Raw genomic sequence first — 26,875 nt, forward strand, 5'->3', positions numbered from 1 at the left:
GGCTGTCGTAAAGTTAATCACTGCCACTGTCTGGCACTCACAGAAATGTAAGCCACACTTGTATTGTTTGTTCTTAAACTTGATTGGACTTTAATAGATGAATTCAATGATGCAGATTAGGTGGGAAAATTTGGTGTCATCCGGGAAATTACATAATAACGGTATTGTTCTAAGTCATCAGACTAAAATCCTGAGTCAGTTCCAAAGTCATCAAAATTGTGATGTGGGTTTCTACTTACAAAACTACTACCAGTTTTTAGAGGGCATTTTCTTCAAGCAGTGGTACAGAAAAAAAGCCAGCATCTTGAAGATCGTGATTTTTATGCAGGACAATGCTTTATCACATGCATCAAAGCACTCCACTGCATGGCTTGCATTTAAAGGCCTTAAAAGATGAAAGAATAATAACGTGGCCCCCTTCCTCACCTCACTTAGACCCTACTCGTGGGCTCTTCTTTCACTTCTTCACTTCAACACATGAACATAATCAAGTAAAATAAACAAGTGAGGTTGGAAGTTGGAAATATATTTTCCATTTATGGTAGTTGCCTAATAATTCTGTGCACAAATAATTAGTCCAGTGTATTAATAAAACCACACCCATGACTCAAAATGTCAGGAAATTTGTGTTGTACATATTAATGTGCTGAAGCACTACGGAATGCAGCACAGTGTGTGTGCAGGGCCAACGGGGTAAAAATGTACGTCATACCTCAGGGTGAAGTTAATAAAAATACCTGATCAACAGCAGTCTGGCAAAACAACCATTAAAGCAATAAAAACTGTTTTAAAATCTAAGAAAATAATATAGACCTTAAAATTAACTTAGTATTATAATACTATCTATTGTAATATACAGTACATGCATTGTGTAGCAATAACAATAAAAATACAAATAAAATGTACAGGTATCTGACTCTTTCTACTAACCAATATACGTAAGAGCCAGGAGCCAGACAAAGATCAATGACAACCATGGCTCATATATAAAACACCTCCTCCGGAGCTACTTACTACCTTATCGTGGTAGAGGAGTTTACAGTTTACAGCTCCTAGATGAGGGACAAGACAAAACGTAACTCAAATTGACAAATTGGCCTATGATGAGTAAAACTTTGGATCAAGGTTTTCCTTGCCTGGACGTGGATCACCTGGTGGCCAGGTCTACAACAATGGGCACAGATCGAAGAGGGAACTTGGGTCCCTACTCAAATGAGCTCACCACTCATGGGAGGTTGCAAAAGGGGTCGGGGGGCAACCAAAGGTAAGGGACTTTGGTGGTCCGATCCGAGGTTTCTGCAGCCAAGGACCACCATCAATAAGTGGAATGTGGAACAAACTCACCTCAATGCTCAATGGCTCTGGAACCACTCCTCTCAAGAGGCACTGCCAACAGTGAGAGGAAATGGGCAGGGGGTGGCAATTATTGTTGTTAACCTGGTAAACAAGAGAGTAGTTTCCCTCTGCCTTTGGGTGGGGGCACTGCTTCTGACTGTTTGTGCTTAAGCACCAATTAACCCATCCATGCATTTTCTATGCCGCTTATCCTCACTGGGGTGGTGGGTATGCTGGAGGAAGAAGATGGATGGATGGAAAAGAGGTGTTTTACTCTTTTAGTAGTCCATTTTTGGGGAAAGACAAAATCATATTTTCGATATAAGTGAAACAATAACCGGTAGATTGCAATAAATGAATACCTACACTCACAATATACTAAGACATATTTTTGAGAAAAGTAGGTAATACTGTATCTCCTACCTGTTCCTAATGTCTAAATAGGAGCTTTTAATTAATTTGATGGTTAAAGTATATGTGTAACATAGAAATGCAGCATTATTTAAACATCATTGATGCTACCATAGACTATGTTGATACATTTTAGCCACGAAAAAGTCTTTACATTGAAAACAGAAAGCAAAATTATTGGTTAGAGTTTCTGGAGACCACTTTGAATCTTCTCTGTCATCGCCTCATTTTTCTTTTTAAAAAGATTTTTCAGCTTCAAGGATTTCCTGCTTTTTTCTTTATCTTTGTTTCTGTCATCTTTAGCTTCAGAAGAGGTGGATGGAGGGGTTTGGAAGGTAACTCTGGCCGGTGCCAGGGTTGACTCAGACTCTGCCGGAAGCCTGGGGAAGCACTGGGGGAGGTTAGGAGTCGAGGTAGAAAGGTTCATTGGGGTTGCTGCTATGGAGTCGCAGGACTTCTCCAGGATTCCATCGTAAACGAGTTGGCTCAGTGGGCCGACTGCAAAAATATCAACCGATGACTTCGATGGCACTTGGGAGGTCACTGTAAGGTCTGGCTGCTGAGTTTCACCTGGGACTGAGTTTGAGTCCGATTCCTCTGACTCCCCCTTCACTACCCGTTGCCACTGTGTTTCCAGAGGTGATTCAACTCTATCCCAGGAGATTCTTCCTGTAGATGTGTCTTGTCCGACTTCATCTTCTCTTGACGTTTGTGTTGTTCTCTTTCTGGGAGGTACCTCGCGTTCCTCTTTATATAATCTTTTACTTATTGATGGTTCTGAACCCAACTCTGCTGAAGATGTGTGAGCCATACATTCTTCTGGTTCCTCTCTGGGTAAAGTCTTCATAGAAGCAGTATCTACACAACACTCACCTTGAGAGCTCTTCCTTGAGTGAGTTACCTCAACCATCTTATCTTTGGCTATCCCCCGGAGAGAGGAATCAAGCTTCCTAGCTCCTCCATCCAAAGACATTCCCATTGAATCTCTTGCAATCCTTCTTGATAGTAAGTCAAAAGGAAACTCAGAACCCTCTAGTGCCATCTTTCTTGAGACACTGTCTATTGAAGCCCCCATCATACCTTTGGATAACTTCTTATGCCTAAAATCTGATGCTTCTACTTCATTCCAAAGAATCTTTCTGACATCCAGTGGTAAATCACCCCGATCTCTGGGAACACACCTTGAAGGATTGTCTAGAACTTCCTCCATTGGTCCTCGGTCTACTTTCCGTGAGGAATATTCTGAATCAAATTCATTAGATGAGACCTTTCGAATGCTAAAATCCTCAGGAACTTCGCTCCTATCTCTGGATGATTTCCTTGGTGGAGCCTCCAATACAGATTCATCTTTTGACATCATTGGAGGAGAATTTTCTACAGAACTGTCCAAACCTTCTTTCACTATCTTCCTTTCAAGACTTTCAAGTTCTGCCATATAAATTTTGCGACTTGGAGATTCAATATCAGCTTCCACTTCCTTATTCAAAGGCATTGCTGCTGTAGAGCTGTCTGCAAGCGGCTCTGTTTCATCATGATAGAGCCTGTGAGAGGAGCCCTCAGCAGTGGGACATGGGCACGTTTTGCTATGAGGAGGTGAAGTCGTATAGTCTGAATCTGAGAATCTTTCCTGGGAGTCTCTATTGATGAATAAAAAAAATGACAGAAGAAATCAAAGCTTAAGAAGATTATATAAAACTAACACTGTCAGAGACTTACTGTTTCTTTATCGTTTTACGGAAGAGTCCGTCATCTTCATCAAAACAAGAGTAAGGAGCTCGAATCTGAATGAGAAGGTCGGGGTCTGCTGAGATCATGGGGGTTGGTGGTTGTGTAATGCCATGACGGCGTGTTCGGCGTATAGTGGAAGCCCGTGTTCGAGGAGAACGCTTAAGTGGAGCACCTGTGCCAAATGTAAATCAATCAGAAACATAAATCAAAGTCAAAATTCTTTTACAAAAGAAAGACTCTAATCTATGTGACTGGCCCCACACTAAGTTTCTTTGGTCGTGACTTAACAGTCACTTTGGCAAAGATTCGCAATTTAATAAATGTCAAAGCCAAACTCTAATCATAGTTACAGGGCTGTTTCTGGGGGAAACGTTATGGGCTGTCCAAATGGAAACATTTTCATGTCAAAGTATTTTACGGTTTCAGTCTTTTATCCACACGGAAATGGTGATCTGGGTGCCCTGAAACTGTATCTTTTTCAGAAAGGCTTTCAAAGTGGGAACATTTTAAAACGCTGGCTTGTGTAGACTTTTTGAAAATGATAACATCAGCTCTACGTCACCATCACGTGACCAGAATTGACAAGCTTGACATGCCAACATATCTGAATATTTCAACTGGCATGACACACCCCAGTCGGCATTCTCTTGATATTTAGTCTTATACTCCAAAATGACTCGCAGAGGTGATTCTACTTTTTTGTCAGTCTAAACAAGCTGAAGACAGACTTACGCACATGCGTTCTTTCTTTCTGAATTTTGACCAAAGCATGTCAGATAAACCTAGTAACTGCCCCTTTTTAAAAAAAAATCTGCATTTAACCCACCACTGTATAGCACTAGAGGAACTGTGGAGAGAATTAATACCATGGAGAACCCACAGAAAAAAAGGTCCCTAAACTGGTTGTTCATAGTGATCAAAGCCAGAATGGAACTATATCCATAGTTTTCTCTCTAAACACAGTTATGTCATGCCTAACTTACCTGGAATTTGTGAAAGTATTGCGGCTGGAGACTCTTCCAGCAGATCCTCGATGGACCCGTGAACAGAGGTGTGGCACAAACAAGATGACTGAGGTAATCGAGGCAAACCCAGAGTGATTGAATCCGAATACAGCTGAGCGGTGAGGTTCGTAAGGCCGGGATTCCTGATGACAGGGAAGCCGCAGATGCGTTCAATTTGTTGCCAGCGATGGAGCCGCTCCCGTAGACATGCTGTTACCTCTGACAAAGCATTCCTAGTGGACAAAGAGATGTTAAATGCAGAGCATTTACACTTTAGTAAACTCAAACAAATCAGTGTGACTTACTTTGCCTCCAAGATCTTGTGGTCTACCTGGTCTAAAGAAGAACTGTGGGCCACATGGAGAGTCCCAAGAACAGAGCTTCTCTTCTTCTTAATCCTTTCTGCCTAAAAGGAAGCATATTATTTTTTTCACCACATCTTTCCACATGTTTTTCTTGTGTCACCTCTTCTTTGGCCGTAGCAAGCTGCAATTCAGCACTGTGCTTCTTGACGTTGTAGTACTGGACCTCTACTTCATGTGTCAACTGCAGCCACTGCTGAAGGGCTTCTGAGGCAGTCCAACTGGCCTGCATGTCCTTCTCAGCCTGCTTCAGTGCCCCACGGACCTGGGACAATGGTATGTTGGTCAGTTTTAAATGATTTGCTAAAAACTGATTCATGAGCATATGTAAATGTATGTACCTGCACAAGTTCTTCCTCTGCATATCGGAGACGGCTAAGCTCACTGACGGCTCCCTGCCTCAACTCCTGCAGGCGATGGGCTTCCTCTTGTGCACCCATGATCTCATCCCTCATCTTCTCCTCCAGGTTTTGTTTCTCCTCTGCCACATTGCGTTTCTCCTCCTGGGCTCGCTCCAATCTGAGGTTGAGCAAAAATAATCAATCAATTCAATCAATGCAGACTACGTCATTTGCTTTGAATCTTTACTGTTCCTGCAGGTCTAGCAGGCTTTGTTCAGCTCTTTGCAGACTCTCCAGATCCTTCATCATCTTGGTGATGTGGATCTTGCTGGCTTTGTTCTGGGCCTGAGCAAACCAGCATCCCCCAACTCCCATCACCACGGATACAATTAGCAGCAGGTCCTTCATGTAATTGTGAGGGGGGCCTGTGAGCAGAAGGGTGAGATTAAAATGTCTTTTTCATGTGTCATTGATACTAAGTGGTTTTCTTCTTTGCCGCTCCGTAGTCATCAATATCATGTTAAATGAAGCATTATCTGGCGTTAATGTTCCATGAATAGTAATTCAAATTAGCACCCTGGAGTCTTCAGCACATTGATCCAGAAATTTATAGTTTAGGATTTGTTAAATTCCTGGGAGCTGTCTGAGAGCAAAGACTCAATTGATGCATGTCAGTACTTGTCCTTCAATTACTGAGCAAATTTGGAGAAACTTTATAATAATGCCAGAAAGAAGTGTTCAAGATGGGCTCTTACGTGTTGGTGGTCCAAACAGGACTACATCAAGGGCTTTGATGTTGAGCTTTTGTTTGTCCCTCTGGTCCTGAACTCTCAGGTGGCTGCTCAGGAAGGATGGCTCATTGGCTGCAATTCTACAAAAAAAGTTAGTGTTGATTATGTATTTACAGCCATGTGCTTGGGAGCAGAATATTTTCACCTTGGCAGCGTATTCCCATTGACTTTGAAATCTTTAAAGTTTCTCTCATACTGCGGCAACTCAACAAACTCTCTGAGCCAGCGGATGACATCGTCCTGGGTCCAATTATGGACTGTGAAGCGACACATGATGAAGCTGTACATCTTTACAAATGGACATCATACAATATGGCTGTGGACAAATACCTTCAGAGGACTTCCAGCCTTTCCATAGCTCCTCCACTGTTATGTGCTGGTCCTCCCTGTGCAGGTTGCTATGTTTGTTGGTCTGCTGCTGCTTCATGTCTTCAATAATGAACTGCAAGAGATAAAGGATTGACGTATTCACTCATTCATTCATTCATTTTCTACCGCTTATCCTCACTAGGGCCGCGGGCATGCTGGAGCCTATCCCAACTGTCTTCGGGCAAGAGGCGGGGTACACCCTGGACTGGTCGCCAGCCAATCACAGGGCATATATAGACAAACAACCATTCACACTCACATTCAGACCTATGGACAATTTGGAGTCACCAATTAACCTAGCATGTTTTTGGAATGTGGGAGAAAACCGGAGTCCCTGGAGAAAACCCACGCATGCACGGGGAAAACATGCAAACTCCACACAGAGATGGCCGAGGGTGGAATTGAACTCGGGTCTCCTGGCTGTGAGGCCTGCGCGCCAACCACTCTGGTCACCGTGCAGCCCGGATTGACTTATATGATAAAAAAACAGCAATTAGCAATAGGTGTATTATGAGATCTCATGTAACGGGATCTTGTGAGATTAAAACATGGTGGGGTTTCTTGTTCAGAAAAATAAAATAATTAATTAAAATAAAAATGATAAATGACAATTGACTTAATCATTTTGCCAGCCTCCATATATTATATGTTTCAGCAAATAGACGCTTCATTGAACGACGATGAACAGAGTGACACCAAGTCACACACTTTCACTTTATGGAGCCTCAAAAGAGTGGAGCCTCATGAGGAGCAATGCAATGTAACGCAGTAGAAATTATGAGGGGAAAAAGACGCTTGCAAAGCTAAATGCAACAGCCATTTGGTCTGAAAAGTAAATACAAATGATATAGTGCAAAATGTGGTGCTTTCACAAAAAGTAACCGCAAAAAAAAAAAATCCGCTCTTTGATGAAGTTGAAAATACAGCATGTCAAGAAATGCTACAAAAGTCTGACAGTATGAATTGCCTGTAAGAAAATATGCCTCACAAACACCAATTCTGCAACATTACAGAGTGAAAGTTGACGGAAATATTACATTATTATTATAACCACAATAATTGTTAATTGTCTAGTTAATTTGTGGTTATTGTCAATACTCTTTGTGAGTATTGTCACGTACAGACAACATGATGTCAAAATGTTGACACAGGCCTGCAACAATGCTCTAATAGACATTTTCCCATGATTTTTTTAATATCAAGGTCACAGAGTTTTTACCCCAAACGTTACCCCAAAATATTGGGTGCTGTATTTTGTACTTGGATTTAAATCAAGAAGGAGTGGCTGTTATGAGGATATATTTATAATGCATGCAGACATATGTGCGTGTGTGCAGCGTCTTGGAATGTAGGCTTGGCTGTAAACCAAAGCTTCATGATGACTGAAGACATCTTGGAAGTGTGCTCTGATGAGCCTCAACGGCTCCGTCCCATGAAGTCTCTATGGCAACCGCAACTCGAGCCACTGTGTACTGTAGCTTAGAAGTGCATTCTGGAACGTGAAACGGCGTCGACTAATGTCCCATATGGCCGGATATTCTGAGACGAACTCAAAACATGTATTAACTTCTGATATGGTTTAAAAATTAACATAATGCTTGGAAAATAACACCATATTAAATGGTTGTAGACAGCTTAGGTTGCATCTGTTGCTTAGGTTGCATCCCATTAGAGCATGTCTAACAGTGCAAACGAAATTTGTCATTGCGCCAAAAGCAAAGTTAAGCTGTTGCTATCCTTGAAGTAACTTGAAGTAAATTTGACTCTTCAGCCAGAACACCTGTTGTAATGCTGATATTACCCTGCCTGTCTCCTCCATGCAAGAACATTACCTTACAGTAAACAAGAGCGAAGACAATTCAGGTAAATATTTCTCCAAGGGACAAAAATCGTACCTCCACGCTCTCCTCCACTTCAATCCCTCCATCCTTGTCATCGTCCATCATCTGATGGATGCTCTGCAGGGCCTCCAGACTGAAACGATCAGCATCGCTCAAGCATGGTGGAGTCACCACCATGCAGGGGTCTACATGGGGTGAACAAGCAAATATATTACACGCTATAGAGCTTCATGTATTAGTCACCGTAATGTATGCACAAAGTACATTTATGCAGTTATTATAGCAATCCTATGCAAGCAAACTGACTGGCTTTGTTCATTTACAGTTATTTTCTTTTGGAACACTTTCTTTTTGGCATTCTTTTACCCTTATTTTGTACACATTTCTTTTCAACAAGAGACCAGGGTGTGGAATTTTTGCTGCATGTTTTGAATGGAAAAAGGCATTGGCATTGACATAATAAATGGCTGCTGTTTTGTGGTTGACCATGGACTGTTATTCGTAATTTTCAGTAATGCTACATGAAATTAGATTAGATTACCTTCATACTGCATGTAGTCAGCCATGGCATGTCCAGTACCACAATGTTCTCCTCCCAGTCCATGTGGAAGTGGTAAAGTTTTGGGTTCTTACTTTGTCCTTCTTCCCCACTTCGTTTGAAGTTTGAAATAGTTTTGTAAGTTTAAAATAAGTAAACTGGAGAGGCTAAGTAGTTAGCTGTTATGCTAGAAGCGACCGTCTTTTGTGTCTCTGCAGTGATCCCATAGCCCAGGAGTCAGCAACCCATGGCTCTAGAGCCACATGTGGATCTTCAGCCTCATTGTTGTGGCTCCCTTTGCAATATATAACACCCAAGTGGGGAAAATGCACGTCTTTGTAATTAAAGAGTAAAGGAAACTCTGTGTGAGACCATGAATGCATCCTGGCTGGGTTCTGACTGGTGATTGGATGAGCACAAGGAAGGCAGGGGAAGCCAGTGTTTGGCTGCCCGTGATGGTGGAGATGTGACAGACACGTATTCCCCCCAGCGTAGTAAAGTAACCATCAATATTGAACCTGAGTAAACAAATCATGTACGTTTACAGTAATTGACACATGCATTTATGCAAGTTTATCTCCAATACTAGCAATCTGAACTACTTTGATCCCCCAAAATTCCCTCCAAATTTGACGGCCAAAACCGTGGGAGACTCATAATTGCATCAGAATGTGAGCTCATCACAGCTGTTGGTCGTCAACTAAAAGAAACAAGCTGTCAATTGACTGTGCGACACATTTCTTCAGGCATCAGGTAGTGAGGTTTCACCAAAATGATACCATGATAACCCTACTAGTTGGCATCCCTTACACATGCACACTCACTGCACTTTCTCTTCTCAGAGTTTTGTTTTAAACCTATGTTTTACAGTTCCAGGCTACTATGTTTCTTTAGTGGCCAAGGGGGTAAAATGTAAAACGGCTCTTTTCATCATAAAGGCCCCTGATTTAGCCCTTTCATTCATTTATATGCATTTGCTGAAATACATAAATCAATTTTAGAGCATAAAGATCTGGAATCGTAGGTATCAATTTGTCAGTATCGATCCGTATACTATCATTAATTTTCTAGCGCTTTTTCCTCACGAGGGTCGCTGGGGTGCTGGAGCCTATCCCAGCTGTCTTCGGACAAGAGGCGGGGTACACCCTGGACTGGTCGCCAGCCAATCACAGGGCACATATAGACAAACAACCATTCACACTCACATTCATACCTATGGACAATTTGGAGTCGCAAAGAGTTGCAACCCAGCAATTGTAAAAATAAATAAATCGATGACTATCTTCTAGAAAATTCATCCTATATTCATGTAACATAATTCAAATGGTTTGAAAATAAAAACACAACTGAATGGCACCATTCCAAGACAGTGATGAACACTGTCAGGCATGTGCTTGTAGATGTTTATCATTCTTCATTTTCCTTTTTTTTCATGTTTTACATCCACAAGCTGTGGATTTCAACAGATCATCGATTTTACAACAGATGAAAGCAACAATGTGAACATTTCTTTGGTGATTTATTCATTGTGAACAGCAGTGATCACTATTTGAAGGAATGTGGAACTTCACAAGACTACTAATGGCCGAGAAAAGTGACAAGGAGCTTCACTGTTATTCCAGTCATGTTAGTCAAGACCCATTTTTGTCTCTCTGACTCAGACTAGACTTGAGTGCTTCCGGGAGCCGATGGGATAAAGATTCAAAGGTCTGCCTCTTAAATTGCTATATGATGTTGATGATGTTGGAATAAAAGAAGCTTCAGGTTTTTAGACATACAAAACATTCCATTCATCTTTTCCTGTCTATCAGTTCAACGCCGCCACCAAAGTAAAGGTAATGATCCCCTGGTTGTTGATGAAAGCTGCACTTTCCCTCTGCTGGATGCCTATGAAATATCAACGGTGTACGCAAAGACTTTGAAAACACTGTGCATGTTTGTGTGTGTCCATGTTGTCGGAGCACCAAGCATTGATTTTAAAGCTGTTACAATTGGAATGGTAAGAGAAATTCTAAATAACAAACACAGTGGAATCACACGACGACAACAATGCATCCCACCAGTCATCTTCTGGATTTTTTTTCCCTCATGTTTTCCAGTGCATAATGCATGAAAGCACAACTTCAGTGTAATACAGAGTATTGTAATTAGTACATTATGCTTATATCACACCACAAAAGCTTTCATGCATTTGTCAACAATGGAGTAGGAAATCATGTTAAATGAGTAGCTATGTTCTGCACACAAGAAATACACAAGAAATGATGTTGTTTTTGTCGTGTTGTATAGTCTCTGTGGTTAAATGTTGGCTGTGTCATGCGATGCATACCTCCAGGATTGAATGCTACGCCTCCACTTGGGAAGGTGATGCCCTGCAGGTCAACAGCGCTTTGTGCAGCCGCCAAGAGAGCCATAGGAAAAATGAGGAACAAAAAAAGCAAGAAGGGCAACATTGTGAGAAAAAATCCTGAAAAACACAAATGAAGCATAGGCTGTGAGATAACACAACGTTAATAAAGTACTTGACAGTGCCTCAAAATGTTCAAAAAGCGACACGGTAATTCCAGCAAAATATTTGATTGAGAATCCAGAAAGGAAATTAAAAAGTCAAAAATGGCTCATCTGGATCCATCACAAATAAAATCCTATGTGGTGACCCCAAAGCGGTCAAACATCTTTCTTTCAGAATGGATGTTGAAGAGAACCCCTGATGTATACAAACATACAATCCTATTCCGTGCCAGTTGTCAGTCCAGTACTGCACTTCTTTTCTAATGACGCAGACCTCAATATGTCTGAGTCGCTCTCTTGCAACAGGGTCTCATCACATTATTAAGTTTCCTCACACCCCCCCCCACCCATCCCAAATATGCACAGAGGTTTTTTAAAACATGTCCTACCCAGTTTGTTTCTATAACCTGCATATACAGATTTGAGTATTTTCCTGTTCGTTGTTTATGTTGTTTTGAGAATGCTGACTTAGTTGCTACATAATGTCTCCTCCGACACACATTTTAAACTTTAGCTTGGGATCATGACAGGAATAGCGTGATATGTCATGTCTTTGCCGGGCAGGACACTTGAGTGGTGCCATTTTTGCAGATCTTCAAACTATGCCCACGATGCCTCCATGTTTGTCGTACTGTATGTGGGTTTTCGTGCATGTTTTTTTAAATGTACCACAACACACAAGCGCCCCACAGCAATCTGCCCGTTGAACTAAAATGATTATGCAGTGACATTAATAGCGCAAAGGACACAAACAGACTCACACCGCCTCTAACAGTAGCCTAAAAAAGTGTAAGGTTTCATTCCAGCAATCTGGCTGCCAGTTTAAAAATAGTGGCACAGCTTTGACCTCTAGCCTGTGGAGCATGCCTAAGTGGCAAGTCCAATAAGGCCCCTGCAAGATTGAACTAAGCAGCGTATTCTGCCTGCATTTTCTATAGTTCAAAGCCAACAGAAGAAAAAAAAACATACAAAAGACAGCTAAAGTGGCACTTGCAGGGCACATGATTAGGAACGCCTACATTGAGATCTAAAATCACAAATAACGCCTTTACAAAGATTACAATGCTCAGTTTTGATTGATTCATTTAACAACATGTAATGTTTAATATTGTGGCTGGAGTTTGCAGGGATTATACTGAGAGGTGTGTATAATATTTTGCCCTTCTTGACTCAAACAACATAACCAGATAACTTTCAACTAGGTAACAAAAGTGATCATACTATGCAAAATGATATGGCAAGCGATAGTCAAAACGTACCTCAGCAAGCTTTTAAAATGTAATAGCAAAAAAGTGTAGCAGTATCTCTTGATTCATACAAAAACTGTTGCTGCAAATTCACATATTTTGTTAGTTAAAAAAAGATGAGCTTAGTGGTATAAAAGATATACAGACTGTATACTGCAATACAAATGACGGTGCAACTGAAAGGCACATTCTGGAGTGAGGATTTGTGTGACAGGGTCACCATAGTCCACTAGATGGAGCTAAAGAGTCATTTATTTTCCCCATCCACCCCCACAGTTGTTCTCCAATCAAGTGTTGTCAAAAGGTCCTCCTTGGAAATAAGCCTCCTTCATTTTATGTATTACTATGACAACACTGACACACTTGAGTCACTGCTGGTGTAAGAAACCTGGCCGTTGGTGAGTCCAGCGAATGAAGAGGAAGAAGGTGAAGATGAAGTCTGGGATGGTGAGGCGGTGCTATGTGTCCTCAGAATGGCCTCCGCGACACTGCAGTGGGGACGCGGCCCTGGTTCCGATGTGTATGTGAAGGTGAGGGAGGTGGCGTAAATGATTCCATCATTACGGACCAGCGTGACAGGAACTTGTACGGGCTGTCTAACCCAGCGCCAGCCCTCCCTGAAGGCAGAAATGTCTGGTACCACGCACAGGATGCTCTCTCCGCATCTTAACAGATATATATGGAAGACAAACACGTTTGAATATTTTACGTTTACACAGCCTTACATCCAGCCTCTTTAGGTGTCACACACCTGTACATGGTGTCAGCCTCCACATCTCCAAACCACACTCTCAAGTTTGGGGTGAAGTTGTGACCTGTTATCTCTAACATGGCCACATCTCCTCCACCATTTAACTGTGTGCATTCAAAGCAAAGGAAAAGGCATTTATAGATGAACCAAACATGCATTTTCCACTTTGAAAAGTGTGTGTATACCTGCAGACTCTCCACCACAGGAACAGGAGTGACGGGTGTGGTCACAGGGCCCATACCTTCATAGAACGTATACTCTGCCTTGTCAGTGCTGATAATGGTCCAACAGGCTCCGTCGTTTATGATTTCTTTATTTGCTTCTTTGATGCACGGTGCAGCCTGATGAAATAAATATCAAAATAAGTATAATAACGCCAAACTAACAAACTCTCCAAAATGAACATTTTATTGCTGCTCATGCAGATACGTATTTGCATACCGCCTACATATTCACACACACACAAACATACACCCACAGTGGAAACAAAATCAAGCTGTAATGTACTGACTTGTATTCTTGTGCATTACATGTATTTGTACCTTAAATATGAAAAATGGGGTCAACAAAGAGGAGGTCAACATTTATGGAAGTATAGTATGTATACTTCTTGCACCTTCTCATAGAAACCCATACTTGCCCAAATTTTAGTAGTCCACTGGCTGCTTACCTGGTACTGAATTATTCTATCTTGTGAGAGACAAAGGTACATCCGTTCTGTGTCTTTCAGGTAGAAAGCACACTTATGGAGCTGTGACACAGGGTCGTCTGCGTCCATCAATGCTGTCTGCTTGTCTACCTTGCGTATGGTCTGAGAAATTGAGGGAAAACACAACATTAATCAAACTGTGTGCAAGGGGTGGCCATTTAAAATGGGCTTTGTAAACAAAAAAACAGTAATGTGAATTTGAATTTGTGTCTCACTGTATATACCAGAAGAATTGAAGCGGTTACAACTTCTTTCATTTTAACTTTCTCTACTGGCCAGATGTCACACTATTTTGTCAATATAGTTTGCAAAAACAAGCATACCAGTCTTGGCAGTGCCATGCCAGTTACAGAGCACACCAGTTTGACAGTCTGGCCGTAGTGAATGTAGCCGTCTCGCACAGCAAACTCCTCCCCTTCTGACTCATCATCATCCACTTGAAAATGAGAGAAAACACAATACAGATGTGGGACACGAGAAGAGGCTACAGATCAACATGTGCTGAACAAAAACTGAACCAGAGGTAATTGTGGCAACTGAAAGTGTGTGACTCACAGAGGTGGATATAGAAGGCGCCCCACTGCAGGGAGCTGGCGTGAAAGTTTCCCCCCTCCACATGGAGATACCTGGTGCTGACTGTTTGCGATCGCAGGCGGTTAAATAAAGCTATCTTTGTTCCTGATGCAATGCACACTAATAAGAGAAAGAGAGGCACAGATGAGTAGAATGGTTTTATCACATTACTTCCGAAAAGAAAAAAAAAAGCCAGGGAAAATGTGTGTCGACTCTTACAGTCTGCATTTTTCAAAGACTGCTTTTTCTTGGAAGGCTTGGAGATAACTTTGATTCTTTTGCTGAGGAAGACTCCGATGTTGGCGCTGTTTCCATACAGCATCTTCACAGACAGCATGAAGTGTTTCCTTTTGTCTGTGTCACTGATGTACAGCGTCTTTGCTGCGCAGAAATGCTAATGCAGGGAAGAAAAAAATGAAGTTGGTTGAGCGGAAGCGAAAGATAAAGGGATAATTCTAAAGCAAAAACTTCTATTTCCCAGGAGTGCTTCCCCAAAAAGGTACTTTCACTTGCCGCAACATCAAGTACCCCAGAACATTCTAACACAGTCCAATACCAAGATTTCAAGTGACAAATATTCTACATTTACCAAGATGCTCAGTTTTGACTGCTAGTTATCAACAAAGCACATTATCAGCACAGTAAAAGAGCTATTACAGTTTTCTCTATTGGTTTGGCTCATTTCTTTAAACATAAATTACATTCTCAAAATAGCATGTACAAACCTCCAAACACTGGGCTACCTGTCACAACAGAAATGAACTTCAGTGTATTACATTTAATCAATCATATTCATTTAATCAAATTGCAAATGTAAAAATAGTAAATTGACTTTCACTTGTATAATGCTTTTCCACCTCCAAGACATGCAAAGTGATCTGACACCAATAGGAACTGGGGGTTCAGTAGCTTGCCCAAGGATACTTTGACATAATCACGGGAGGACTGAAACCACGACCGGGGTGGGAGACGACCACTGTATAGCATGCCATGCTGCCCCTAATACTAATGCTAATGTCTTAGTATGTGTATCAATGTTAAGGTACATATTTGCAGGTATGGTAGCTATAGTTAGCCTGCATTTAGCACAATTTCCAATTAAATAGATCTTGTTGATTTAAATGTGCATCAAATCTGGCCCGTGCTGCAATTTCATCCAGCCCGCGGAACTCTTTGGAATATAACATTGAGGTGGCCTGCCTCAGGAACCTGGTAACTCAAAGCACGCCCAGCGATCTGAGTAAGTAGGCGATTTCAGCTTAATTTCATTGAATTAGTCTTCACATAAAGAATAATCTATTCAATAGTCAAAATTAATCAAAAATATGCTGTAATAACACAGCTAGTATATATTAATGTCTTGATACATTGGATAAATTGATTTGACAAGTAAAACTACAACATGCGCTGTGATGTGGATGAGAATCTGTGACCAGACAGCAGTGCGAGGATGCTGAGGGGAGTGAGGATGCTGGCCAGGAGAGGGGGGGTGAGGACAGCAACCAGTGAGGAAGTGTTTTATTTACAGCACTGTAGGGATCATATATTTTTCCTAGATTTATTGTTTATATGATTGTATTACAGTGTACCAGACCTTCTTAGATCATGCAAATGATGTGTGTCTCCTAACCTTTCCCTCCAGATTGAGTTGTTGCATCTCCTGCTCACTGTTGCCAATCCCAATGAAAGCACAGGTCTGGGATTCCTGCTCCGTGCAGCCCTCCTTCTCCATCCTCTCCACCTTCTTCTGCCACCCACTGCCCAGCAGATAGACACATGGTGGAGGGCAGAAAAACCTAAAGGACAACAAAAGGTTTAACAAAAACATTCCTCCAATACTGTAGCAATAGGAGTCCCATATATACACCTTTTCTCGTTGCCATAGGACTTCTGTGCAACTTTTGCATGGAGTATGAGGACTGTTTGATCATCTTTCTCCTTCAAATATGTCCTCATTGCTTCCCTGATAAGGAGGAAACACACATTAACGCTTTGTACTATAAGTAGCTACTTCATAGAGCTAACCAAAACAAGCCAACTTAGCACTGTTGATTGAAGTACAACCCTCTTCAATTTTCGGCTTGTCTCGTTTAGTGTTTGATTGCAGTAAAATATTGGCATTAATGTGTGTTTTTTAAACTACCTTGTTAAACGCTGAGGCTGACATCGCTCTCCAAACTTCCTACAAAATAAACACAGTGGAAAGAAATTGAGACATAACGACACAATGTACTACTTGTGAAAGCATACATTCGGTGGTAAGACCAAAACAAAACTTCATAGCATAGTTTGACACAATGAGTCCATATGCGACCGACCCCAAAGCAATGATGCTGACGTCTTGCTGGGTCAAAAAGTCAGGAGGGAACCAGCTTGAATATAGCGGAACAAAGTTACCCTACACACGGGTGGAGAAAGCAACGAAAGTGCTACGAAGTCAACACTTACCCGGTAACAACGGGCGCCATTTTCCAAATAACGCCCCCCTTCCTCTCCCAACAATCGCGAGATCCCTCCCCCGGACACTGCACACTGAGGCGACTATCACCATTACCACCAGAATGACATTTTGGGAGAGAATGGGTCACTTTCTGATGGTAGGAGGTCAAAAAGTGTCTAGGATAATTAGGAGAACCAAGAGTGGGAGGTGGGAGAGGCGACAAGGAGCCAAAACAACGGGCGTGGGAAAGTTGTAAAGTCGCGCGAGAACATGAAAATTCTCACAACAAACACGAATGGAACCTGACCGATGGTATCGCGAGATCGATGGGAGCTCTCGCTTCAGTTTTTTCTTTCTCAAGGACGTTCCAATCTAGACTAGGTTCCCACGCTGTGCTGTGCAATGAAGGAAGCAGTAAATTTTAATACTTCACATACGCTGTCTGACCAGAGAGTAACAACATGCGATAATAAGATCTAAAACAACACATGTATTAACAATTACGTCGACAAGATGCAGCAATCCCGTTGTCACATTATATCCAGGTTAAGTAAAATAACTGTCATCGTCTAAGAAAAAAAAAAAGAAAAAAAATCAAAATTATTGTACTGCTACAAACATGCAAACAATAGCTTTCATCTTGCATTTCATTCAAATTCCACAGTGATGCTCAACCACATGAATATTCAGCATAATTTTATTACATAAACCTTTTGAACCCAGCTTTTGGTAGTATAAAAGTTACAAAACAATTTTATCATCGTTACAGCAATGTGATTTTCAAAGCAATTTTAAGACAGGTCTCTTGTAAGACCTGGTCGCATTGTAAAATAAAGTGGGTGACTTTATGAGAACATAAAAACACTTTTTTGAACATCAAAACACACATTTCATGCATACGCAGAGAACATTATTATCAAGCTAGAGATATTGAACTTTAATACTCTTTTGTACTTAAACATTTGGCAATATTGGGCATTTCTTCCCGTGCGTGCGTGGGTTTCCTCCTGGTACTCCGGTTTCCTCCCACATTCCAAAAACATGTTAGGTTAATTGGCGACTGCAAATTGGCGACCAGTCCAGTGTGTACCCCGCCTCTTGACCAAAGACAGCTGGGATAGGCTCCAGCATGCCCGTGACCCTTGTGAGGATAAGCGGTATAGAATATGATAATATTAATATAATAATAATGATTAATATTGGGCATTTACTATGAGGGGGTTCACAATAGCTTTTGCTGTCACTTGGTCAGTTCCACATGAGATTTGAACAGTGAACATTGTCTTCTAGGAAAATGTCACAAAGGGCCTAGAAAGCTATATGTTATTGCTTCCATTCTTGAAAAATTACAGTTAATAATCCATCAAGTGCTGATTGCGCTTAACCTTTAGCAACTTCACAAGGACCCAACCAGCTGACCATCACTTTTCTATCCTGCTACTCCAGTCTACAGTGCAAATATTGGGGAAAATAAAGATGAAAAGTGACATTCATTATATACTTTATAATTAATTCATTATATGCTCAAGAGTTCTCCCCGAGTTATGAGATATATCAGCTGAGGTAAAGTTCTGTCAGAAGCCATCAAACTGTTCTACATACAGTATGGATGCGACCGAAATAACCTATTTGGGGGAAAAAGGAGAACAAAAGCATAGTCCATACGTGATAAAATAGCCTCATCATTTCCAAAAGCCGTTTTTAGATAACTTCAGCAATGATCACAAAAAAACCTTTCTGGCTGAATGCAAAGTCATTCATTCAAACGCCCTCCATCTTTCAAATTTTCAAGAAAATCTTTTTCCTGTAGAGAACGTAGGAGATAAGGACCCAACAGGAAACAGCCACCAGGTTCTGTGTGAGGTGCTCAGCATGAGATTGAGTGTTGACCATGCGCCACCGGAAGGGGAAGTAGTCCTCAAACACCTTATGGCCCACATACACAAGTATAGAGTTCATGCCTGATTTAAAACAAAACAAAGTGAAAGATTAGATGTCATGATGATTGTGGAAGCTTTCTTCTATTATTAAAGTTTCCCATTTCCTAATACAAGTGTAAAATGACATTTTTTTACAAAGACAATCATGCTTAGCTAATTGATACAGACAAGAGTGGTACTGTGTTATTAACAGGGATGCCCGATAGCCAGCTACAGGAATAATCTTTTGAGTCTCGATACAATAGTTACAAACAAGCCTGTATGTTACAAACTCCAGGCTAGTACTGGTGGATGGGTCTGTAATTATTAGGTGCTTTTAATTTGATGTTCCTGTCTTAGTTTTACACAATACATAATATATGATAAAGTAGATTGGTAGGGCTCAGGCCCAGGCTCTCGTGTTTCTTTAAGAGATGGACTGTCAACCGGTTGCTAGTCTTGTAGGCTGCTTCTAATCGATCCAGGAGGCTTCTACCAGTAAAACAGTATTGCTTGTCAAACCGGATATCCTGTCTCATCGGTTTATCGTTCACAAACCTAGTCTTTAACATGCATTATTACCTCTGCCCAGAACAGCACAATAGCAACAAGTACTGTATTGTTCTCACACATGTTGGTAGTTTATTAGCTATATAGCAGAATTACACAAAAGCTACCCCACTAATTTGCAAAAAAACATTGTGGCTAGTTGCCATATGTGTATATCAACAACCAAAGCTCATGTCTATCCTATAGTCAATGAATTAAATGCTCACCAGGATAGATGAAAGGTGCTCCGGACCACCACTTTTTCACATCAACGCTGTAGTAGACCAGTACAAACAACACAAAGGCAAAACAGGCCAGTGTTGTCACATAGGACAGAGACCTAGAAATAAGAATGACACTTTACATGCTATACGCTTACTCAAACTACAATAATGAAGGATTGTGGCACAATGTATCAAATAATTTAGAAACTTAAAACGGTGTTACCATAGGTTCTTATTGACAGGAATGAACCCCTGGTCTGTGGAACACTTGGTGAGAACAGCTGAAATGACTCCCTGTGTGTTATACATACACAAATATTACAAGATGCCACATTGTCCTGGAGCCACTATATATTTCCCAAATGCACACAATGAGTTCCTTGATAAGGATTATAATGCTTTAAAGATTTGCATATTAATCAAACAAGTTTATTACTGCTAGGCCTGTCATGATAATGGATATATAGATTTATCGAACAATAAAAAAACTGGTTGGTTATTATGAGCCCTCAATAAATTGACATATAAATATATGCACGTCTACGTCTCTCTGTGCCGCACCGGCTGGATGACAACAGGGTTCACTCTGCATGTTTCTGTGTGCTTTGGCTCGATATGAAATTAATACAGACGAGAGTGAGCATATTCTCAGCTATTAAGCCTCTTTGTGCTAGTAGCGGGGCTGCATGAGTGCTAGCAGTTAGTAAGCAGACGCAAATATGAATGACGGCACAAAGGCGATAGTTTGTTAGCTGAATGCCACAGTTCCAGTGTGGCCATACATAACTGTGTGTGTAGGTTTTATTGACATGTTTTTTTTCTTAACAGAGATGATCTATATAGTGTAGCGTACTACTTCTCGTTTCCCAGAGTGCTTTGCTGTACAGTTTTTGTTTAAAAGGCTGGCAAGCACATGGTTAGAGCTCACATAGTAGGTGGTAGTGTATTTTTGGTTTAATCCACCTAATGTGTTGCTGCGTGTGTAGTTGTGACACCCCCTGATTCGTAGCGCAATATGGCAGGTTCAGTACACTTGAGTACCAACTAGTGGCTCAAATGTGACATGACACAAAGATAATCTTAGTGATAATTGTTTTGTTTTTTTAAGTCGAAATTATTGAATATCGGTAATTAATAGCACAATTGTCAACCACCAAAATTTGTTATCCTGATAGGGCTAATTACTGCAGTTGTAATTTGCAACAAAGCTATATTACATCAGAGGGTCTTATTTGATTTTGATTACCAAATTAGTGTGCAAAGCAAATGTTCTTACCAAAAAGAGACCCCAAATAAGAAATCTTGATATAATACTTGAGTGAAGATCTCTGTAATGTATGATTATCTTTCCTGCCTGTGAAAAAACACAACAATCATAGGACTTGTGAAGTAGACACCAGGCAGACAAGACAGACATGCTGTTACAGATATACCTGCAACCCAAGAAAAGCCATAAGGATGGAGTTGATGCTGCCAAGAACACCCTCAGGATCGTATGGCACATGAGTGTCGTATATGACCTTCAATGAAAATGTACTTCAGGCTACACACTTTGCGATTAGCACATTCACATGCATATCATCTCTCACTAACCTGTGATGATGGTGTTTGGTAGATGTGGTTTTCTCCGAGCAGCCAGCGGTCAACAAGACCAGCTGCTCCACCGGTACAATTGGCATGCATGCCCATGTCCCCAATGCCGCCTGGACCAAGATAACCACTGATACGAAGGAGAGAAAAGTCAAATTAAAAACTGAACTTTTTAGTTCATGAACCTCTGCCTAGGCCTAACTATCCTAGACTAGGTATAGAAAGCTGCTGTTGATGTACTTTACACTTGTCACAAACGTGTGAGCAATGTTGGTAGCAAACAACGCATCATTTACATGACTTCACTCGCTAGTTACACACACATTACATGCAGCAAGGGTCCCCAACCACAGATACATGACTATACTGTATTTTCCTCCTTTTTCTTTCACCTCATATTTGGTCATTAATGCTGATACTATATGGGTATGCATAAAGGCAAGTTTGGATGATGTTTTTGAGTGTTAATGTGCAGAATTGTTGTTTTAATTTGATGTTGTTACCGTCTTAGTTTTACACAATACATAAATAAATTTGTGGAAACATGAACCGGTCTGCGACCAGTACAGGGTGTACCCCGCTTCTCGCCCAAAGACAGCTGGGATAGGCTCCGGCATACCACCGCAACCCTAGTAGGAATAAGCTGCATAAAAAAAATGGATGGATGAACTAATCTGTCTGTCAAAAAGGTTTCGGGACTACTGCACACAGTAATGCATTTCACCGTTTAACTCACCTTGGGCAGCCTGGCACAGGAAGTAGAAAAGTGAGGCAGAGCCAAAGGACTTCTAAGAGGACCACAAAGAGCCAGGCGGGCCAGTAGAGCAGAACATCAACACAAGAGGACCACCATGCATTCTAGGATAAAGTCAGTGGTTAAATACTTTGCCGCTTGCAAGTCAGTGAGGAAACGGTAGCGTTTTCTTTGTCAGGAACTAATCACAAGCTATAATGGAACTCATGACGCGTGTGTCAACAGAAATCAAAGGTCATTACTCAATACAATAGTCTGACTCACAATATCATCATGACTTTTCATGACATGGTAATGTGCGGTTATAAATACTGTATATAAATCTGTTTTTCTCTCTCCATTTACTGAGTGCAATTATGGTACATACAATTTATATTGTCATGGCTCTCTTATGTCACTAACCGTTGGGAGGATGTCAACGTGACCTCTGGCAACCAACAGATCCAGACAAGCTACAACCAGGTATGACCAGGACAGGCGCTGTAGCACACCTGGAATCCGCAGGTTGTCCCATGACACTGTGATTGAGTTGTGAGTGCGGAGTTATTTCCAAAGATGAAATGAACAAGCGAGAGTGGCACAAAGACGAGCTCAAAACTCACAAGGCCCCAGGCAATAGTTGGGATTGATGATGAGGACGCCAATGATGAAGAGCTGCAGACTCCTCCACACTACTTTCTTCAGCAGTGAGGTGCGCCTCGAGCCTGAGCGGAGCAGGGAATTGATTGAAAGCGCAATGGATGTTCCCATTATGAAAACAAACCTGGAAGAGTAGGAATAATGTAAACATGACAAACAAAAATGAGATGTGCAACAATAATACAATCCTTACCAGGGAAAGACCAGATCTGCAACACTAAGACCTGGAATGACACAACGTGTCCTTTTTAGAAGCAAGAATAAGCAAAAAAAAACAAAAAAAAAACATGTTAACGTCACTGAAACTCAAGAGCCTCACCGTTCCAGCTTTCATGTCTGAAGAACCAGTATCGCCCTCCTCCATAGTTGACAAACACCATAATAACCAAGGAGATCCTGTCAGACATGACATGATATACAGTATAAAGGGGGTCCGCAAAGTCTAGTTACAATTTTTAAAATGTATTACATAAAACAAATGAGATGTAATCTCATTTATTCTGGGTACTCAGCGGTTATCAAAGTTTGGAATCACTTTGCATTTTGTAAAAAAAAAAAAAAACACAAAACCCCCCCCTGAAATTACTATCTTTCCCTATGTTACAATGATTGACATTCTTGATTTTACTATTAAGCTCTTCCATTGCTAAGTGTGTCATATTGATACAAGAAAAAGCCAAATGACCCTCTGAATGTGTCCAACGATCGTAGCCTCTTGCTGGGACTAGGTGGCGGGGGGAGGATGTTGTCAGTAACTGGTGTCACTGTCCTACCAGGAGAGCCGAGTTCCTGAGGGGTTGACATTTATTCATTTTCAATGTTAACATAAATTCATTAGATACATACTTACTCAGTAAAATATTGTACACAGCAGTGTTAAACATAATGACAGCTGTATGAATGAGTTTGGAAAAAAATCAAGACATCAATTCCACATCTTTTTCTTTGCTTGTGCTGTACTTGAATGTCTACACTGGGCAATGCCTCTGCAATGCTTACGTCTTTGCACATTATTACAGGTGCACAATTTATTTTTTGCAAGCCAACTCTAGTACACACACTGTCTAGTACACACACTGTAGATTCTACCTCCTCTTTCATATATACTTGTTTCCCTTTATCTTTGTTTTTGTGGAGGCAAACTAGAAAAGTAACAATTTAATTGCTCAGTGTTCCATTGTGTTTTCACTGTACATATGACAAACATTTTACAGACTGTTATTCCTTAACAAGAGCAGTTATTTTTTTATCTTCCATTCACTGTATGACCCTTTAGAAATTCTTGGGAGTGTGTGTAAAAATCATAACAGCCAGATGATGCATTTGTGTATATATATATATATATATATATATACACACACACACATATATATATATATACATATATAGAACATAGTTATATTTCACTCACAGAGTTGATGAGCCTCTCTGTCTCAAAGGTACCACCGATTCTGAAGAGGATGCCCCTCACAAGATCCAATCTTGGGATGAGATGTGAAACTGGTTAGACAGTCCAGCTCACATCCAAAATACATGAAATTTGGGCATTATTAATGTTTAATACAATAATAATGAGCGTATACACAATCATGACTTACCCCACTATAGCTCTTAGAAGAGCAGACATTAACCCCAATCCAGCAAAGACGAGGAACGCTACCAAGATGGCTGTATACAGTACATACAGAGTGAGACATAACATTTACTGTATCACAAGATGCAACATCATGCATGTGTATAGAGTTATGTGTAGGACTCACGTATGTAACTGTTGACAGGATCTGCATCAGTTACAATGGAGCAATTGACCGCTGAAGTATTTGTATTTTTCACCCATAGAGAATAGTTTCCATGCTCCCCAAAGTGGAACGGAACTCTACGGGAGAAAGCACATGTGATTATCTTTAGTGACACTGATCCATGTTCAGTTCTTCATCAGTAACTCAGTACATACTATAATATAGTTATCAGAGAATGCAATCTTGTAAAAGGAACAATCTTGGACTAAGTGGATTAGGGGCCATGGAAAAAACATAAAGCGGTCCACATTTACTCACCTAAAGTCCTAAAAGGGTGAGGGGTCATTGACAATGGGATGACTCTTTTAAGTGAACAACGATAGCCTATTCTGTGAAGTGACTCATCTACTTTTTCTTAGAACTGCACATGGTCAGTCAAAGTTTGTGGTGCTGTTCATGTCGATGCTCAGCGGAAAAAGAAGAGGCAGGTTACACACAAAGGTGGGGAAAATGAGTGGCAGGAAACAAAAGCCGAGGCACTGTGTTTCTGAATGATTCTTCACTAAAGACTTGCAAAAACTGCTACCGACTGTTACTGTCAACAATTTAAAACTGTTCTGCACAAATGGAGGTTAATCAAGCCTTCCTACAAGTGTTCCAAGTTCTGAAGTACTTGCTACCCCCTCTGCCTGCATAATAACAATATTTGGAACACAGTGTGGTACTACTATATCCTTGTGAACATCAGTTAAAAGGTAGTACTGGAGAGGTCAATTTGTTGCTACTGAAATGTCAAGAAAAGAGTAAATTAAAAATGGAAGTGAGCCAGACCATGCAATTCTAAAATAATGGTCATCAGTGAAACAGTCATCCAACAACTTGTCAACTCATCAATAACGACTCATCAATAACAGTCATCTTAAAAATGCAAGAAGTTGATTCACACACACAACTGACTCCAATGTGTAACAAATTGGAGGTCAACAAGTGGCCCAGAACATTTCACATCAATTTTATGGAAGTATGAATAAAAGTAAAAGGCATTCACATAACACCCAGAGTAGTGTATATACACTACATACATCGCCTACTTTGAATATACAAAACTGTGTATTTTCTTTACATACCTGCAGAGGTCTTGGCTGACAGTAGTGCTGTTGAGTTGTAGTGTAATTTCATGTTGCGTGCTTACAGTGAACTCCTGAGAGCTTGGTTGACCTGGAGTTGTCACAGCCGGGACCACCCCAAGCTGTTGATAAAGACACTAGCACATCCAAAATAAAAACAATGTTAGCTATCCACAGACAAATTAACAAATTAACTTTGTATGTTTCTCTCTTAACTTTACCTGATAGCACCGCTGCGACACCCAGGATACCGCTACCTCGGTGTCCAGTTCATTGATGACAGTCAGAAAAGCCTGATCCATCTTTAAGTTTGTGTGTTGCTTATAGTGAGATAAACCAGCTGCAGAGAGACATAAACGTACATCTTAGATCTATGAAGTGTGCAGACACAAAGAGGATGCAGTGAAGATGAGGTTCCTCCTTTTTTTCTTTGAGAATGACCACACCTACACATGAGGGAATGGTTTCTATATATAGTAATACAATCGGATCCACATTTTACGCTTAATTGTCGCATTAAAAAGCACCCAATCCATTATTTCAAATGTTTCATCAATCGGAAGAACCTATTTTAATGCCCTCATACAGTCATTACAATATACAAACATACTGTAACATACCTCAAAGAAGTGAATTCCTGTCAGCATTATTTCATTAAACTTAGTTCATGCCAAATTAGGAAAATGAGGACAATCAATGAGAAAATTGAGCACAGAGAGAGGACGAAATGATACACTAATGTTAATGTCTGCGAAGGAGGCATGTGAGCTCGTGGTCTGGATTCGTGACGGCTTCAAAGTCACATGATGATCTAATCCGACAATTACCCCCAAGAGGGAATTTCAAAGGTCTGAAGGTCATTTTCGAAATATTTCTATGAATTAATTGTGCTCAGTTTTGGTGTCACTTTGAAGTTCGCGTTGTCATGTCACACGGAGTAGATAGATATAAATCGTTTCGTCAAGCCAGACAGCCAGCTACAGGAGTAATCGTAAGCATAAGCATCGAAGGCGGTGTAATAAATCTGAGTTTGTTTTCAAGGCATTTTAGCAATTAGCTTGTAAGCTAACCTATCTCAAATTTAGATTTGCTGCGAATACTTACGGGAAAATATTTCAGCTGTCAATGGAGCCACACAAACAGCTACAAATACTACAACAATTGCAACATAAAACATGGAATGTTTTCTTGATGTTTGTGCCATTTCTTTGTCATGTGCCTTGGTTGCTGATCTGACCGACGACGTCTCTTTAGTGTTTTTGTTGTGATTCCTTTTTGCCATAGCAAAGAGATGCCACTTCCGACCAGCCTTGTTTTGGTACGAGGGGAAGCGAGAAGGGTCAAAGTACATTATGCTAACCTTATTGTAATAGTCACCAACCC

General features: G+C 40.8%; 3 protein-coding genes across 3 annotated transcripts; all 3 read right to left on the minus strand.

Moving 5' to 3' along the window:
• Positions 1 to 1,720: 1,720 nt before the first annotated feature.
• On the minus strand, positions 1,721 to 11,485 carry LOC131126062 (stromal interaction molecule 2-like). Its single transcript, XM_058068226.2, has 12 exons — positions 11,050 to 11,485; positions 8,237 to 8,367; positions 6,303 to 6,414; positions 6,118 to 6,229; positions 5,937 to 6,052; positions 5,429 to 5,606; positions 5,182 to 5,359; positions 4,944 to 5,105; positions 4,784 to 4,884; positions 4,458 to 4,711; positions 3,463 to 3,646; positions 1,721 to 3,383 (listed from the first exon to the last, which is right to left on the minus strand). Exons 1-12 carry the CDS (start codon positions 11,207 to 11,209, stop codon positions 1,928 to 1,930), a joined length of 3,144 nt encoding a protein of 1,047 aa, XP_057924209.2. The 5' UTR covers positions 11,210 to 11,485; the 3' UTR covers positions 1,721 to 1,927.
• A 776-nt stretch (positions 11,486 to 12,261) lies between these two features.
• LOC131126082 (recombining binding protein suppressor of hairless-like) lies at positions 12,262 to 17,183 on the minus strand. The gene is made up of 11 exons (XM_058068259.2): positions 16,960 to 17,183; positions 16,655 to 16,693; positions 16,379 to 16,474; positions 16,142 to 16,307; positions 14,731 to 14,905; positions 14,494 to 14,631; positions 14,262 to 14,374; positions 13,900 to 14,040; positions 13,415 to 13,570; positions 13,230 to 13,333; positions 12,262 to 13,143 (listed from the first exon to the last, which is right to left on the minus strand). Exons 1-11 carry the CDS (start codon positions 16,977 to 16,979, stop codon positions 12,822 to 12,824), a joined length of 1,470 nt encoding a protein of 489 aa, XP_057924242.2. The 5' UTR covers positions 16,980 to 17,183; the 3' UTR covers positions 12,262 to 12,821.
• Positions 17,184 to 17,630: 447 nt separating this feature from the next.
• Positions 17,631 to 26,858, minus strand: hgsnat (heparan-alpha-glucosaminide N-acetyltransferase). The gene is made up of 18 exons (XM_058068238.2): positions 26,597 to 26,858; positions 25,714 to 25,832; positions 25,493 to 25,629; positions 24,387 to 24,502; positions 24,225 to 24,294; positions 24,038 to 24,107; positions 23,312 to 23,415; positions 22,946 to 23,022; positions 22,820 to 22,850; positions 22,590 to 22,750; positions 22,390 to 22,505; positions 21,970 to 22,091; positions 21,237 to 21,363; positions 21,077 to 21,163; positions 20,920 to 20,997; positions 19,867 to 19,937; positions 19,647 to 19,759; positions 17,631 to 18,912 (listed from the first exon to the last, which is right to left on the minus strand). Exons 1-18 carry the CDS (start codon positions 26,841 to 26,843, stop codon positions 18,731 to 18,733), a joined length of 2,028 nt encoding a protein of 675 aa, XP_057924221.2. The 5' UTR covers positions 26,844 to 26,858; the 3' UTR covers positions 17,631 to 18,730.
• Between the last annotated feature and the right edge of the window lie 17 nt (positions 26,859 to 26,875).

This window comes from Doryrhamphus excisus, linkage group LG9, assembly GCF_037039965.1.
Source record: "Doryrhamphus excisus strain RoL-2023G ecotype Guam linkage group LG9, RoL_Dexc_Guam_v1.1, whole genome shotgun sequence".
Lineage (NCBI taxonomy): Eukaryota > Metazoa > Chordata > Actinopteri > Syngnathiformes > Syngnathidae > Doryrhamphus > Doryrhamphus excisus.

What these genes read in the sequence shown, in the direction of transcription:
- LOC131126062 (XM_058068226.2), bottom strand. Translation starts at nt 11,209, where the DNA reads ATGCTTCATTTGTGTTTTTCAGGATTTTTTCTCACAATGTTGCCCTTC. An exon ending in TTGCTACGGCCAAAGAAGAG is followed by an intron (nt 4,885 to 4,943) that starts GTGACACAAGAA and finishes GCTTCCTTTTAG; the next exon opens with GCAGAAAGGATTAAGAAGAA. An exon ending in CGTAAAACGATAAAGAAACA is followed by an intron (nt 3,384 to 3,462) that starts GTAAGTCTCTGA and finishes ATTCATCAATAG; the next exon opens with AGACTCCCAGGAAAGATTCT.
- LOC131126082 (XM_058068259.2), bottom strand. Translation starts at nt 16,979, where the DNA reads ATGGCGCCCGTTGTTACCGG. An exon ending in GTCTTTGAAAAATGCAGACT is followed by an intron (nt 14,632 to 14,730) that starts GTAAGAGTCGAC and finishes TTCTCTTATTAG; the next exon opens with TGTGCATTGCATCAGGAACA. An exon ending in ATAGAATAATTCAGTACCAG is followed by an intron (nt 13,571 to 13,899) that starts GTAAGCAGCCAG and finishes TTATTTCATCAG; the next exon opens with GCTGCACCGTGCATCAAAGA.
- hgsnat (XM_058068238.2), bottom strand. Translation starts at nt 26,843, where the DNA reads ATGTACTTTGACCCTTCTCGCTTCCCCTCGTACCAAAACAAGGCTGGT. An exon ending in CAACTATTGCCTGGGGCCTT is followed by an intron (nt 22,506 to 22,589) that starts GTGAGTTTTGAG and finishes ACTCAATCACAG; the next exon opens with TGTCATGGGACAACCTGCGG. An exon ending in TTATTTGGGGTCTCTTTTTG is followed by an intron (nt 19,938 to 20,919) that starts GTAAGAACATTT and finishes TATAACACACAG; the next exon opens with GGAGTCATTTCAGCTGTTCT.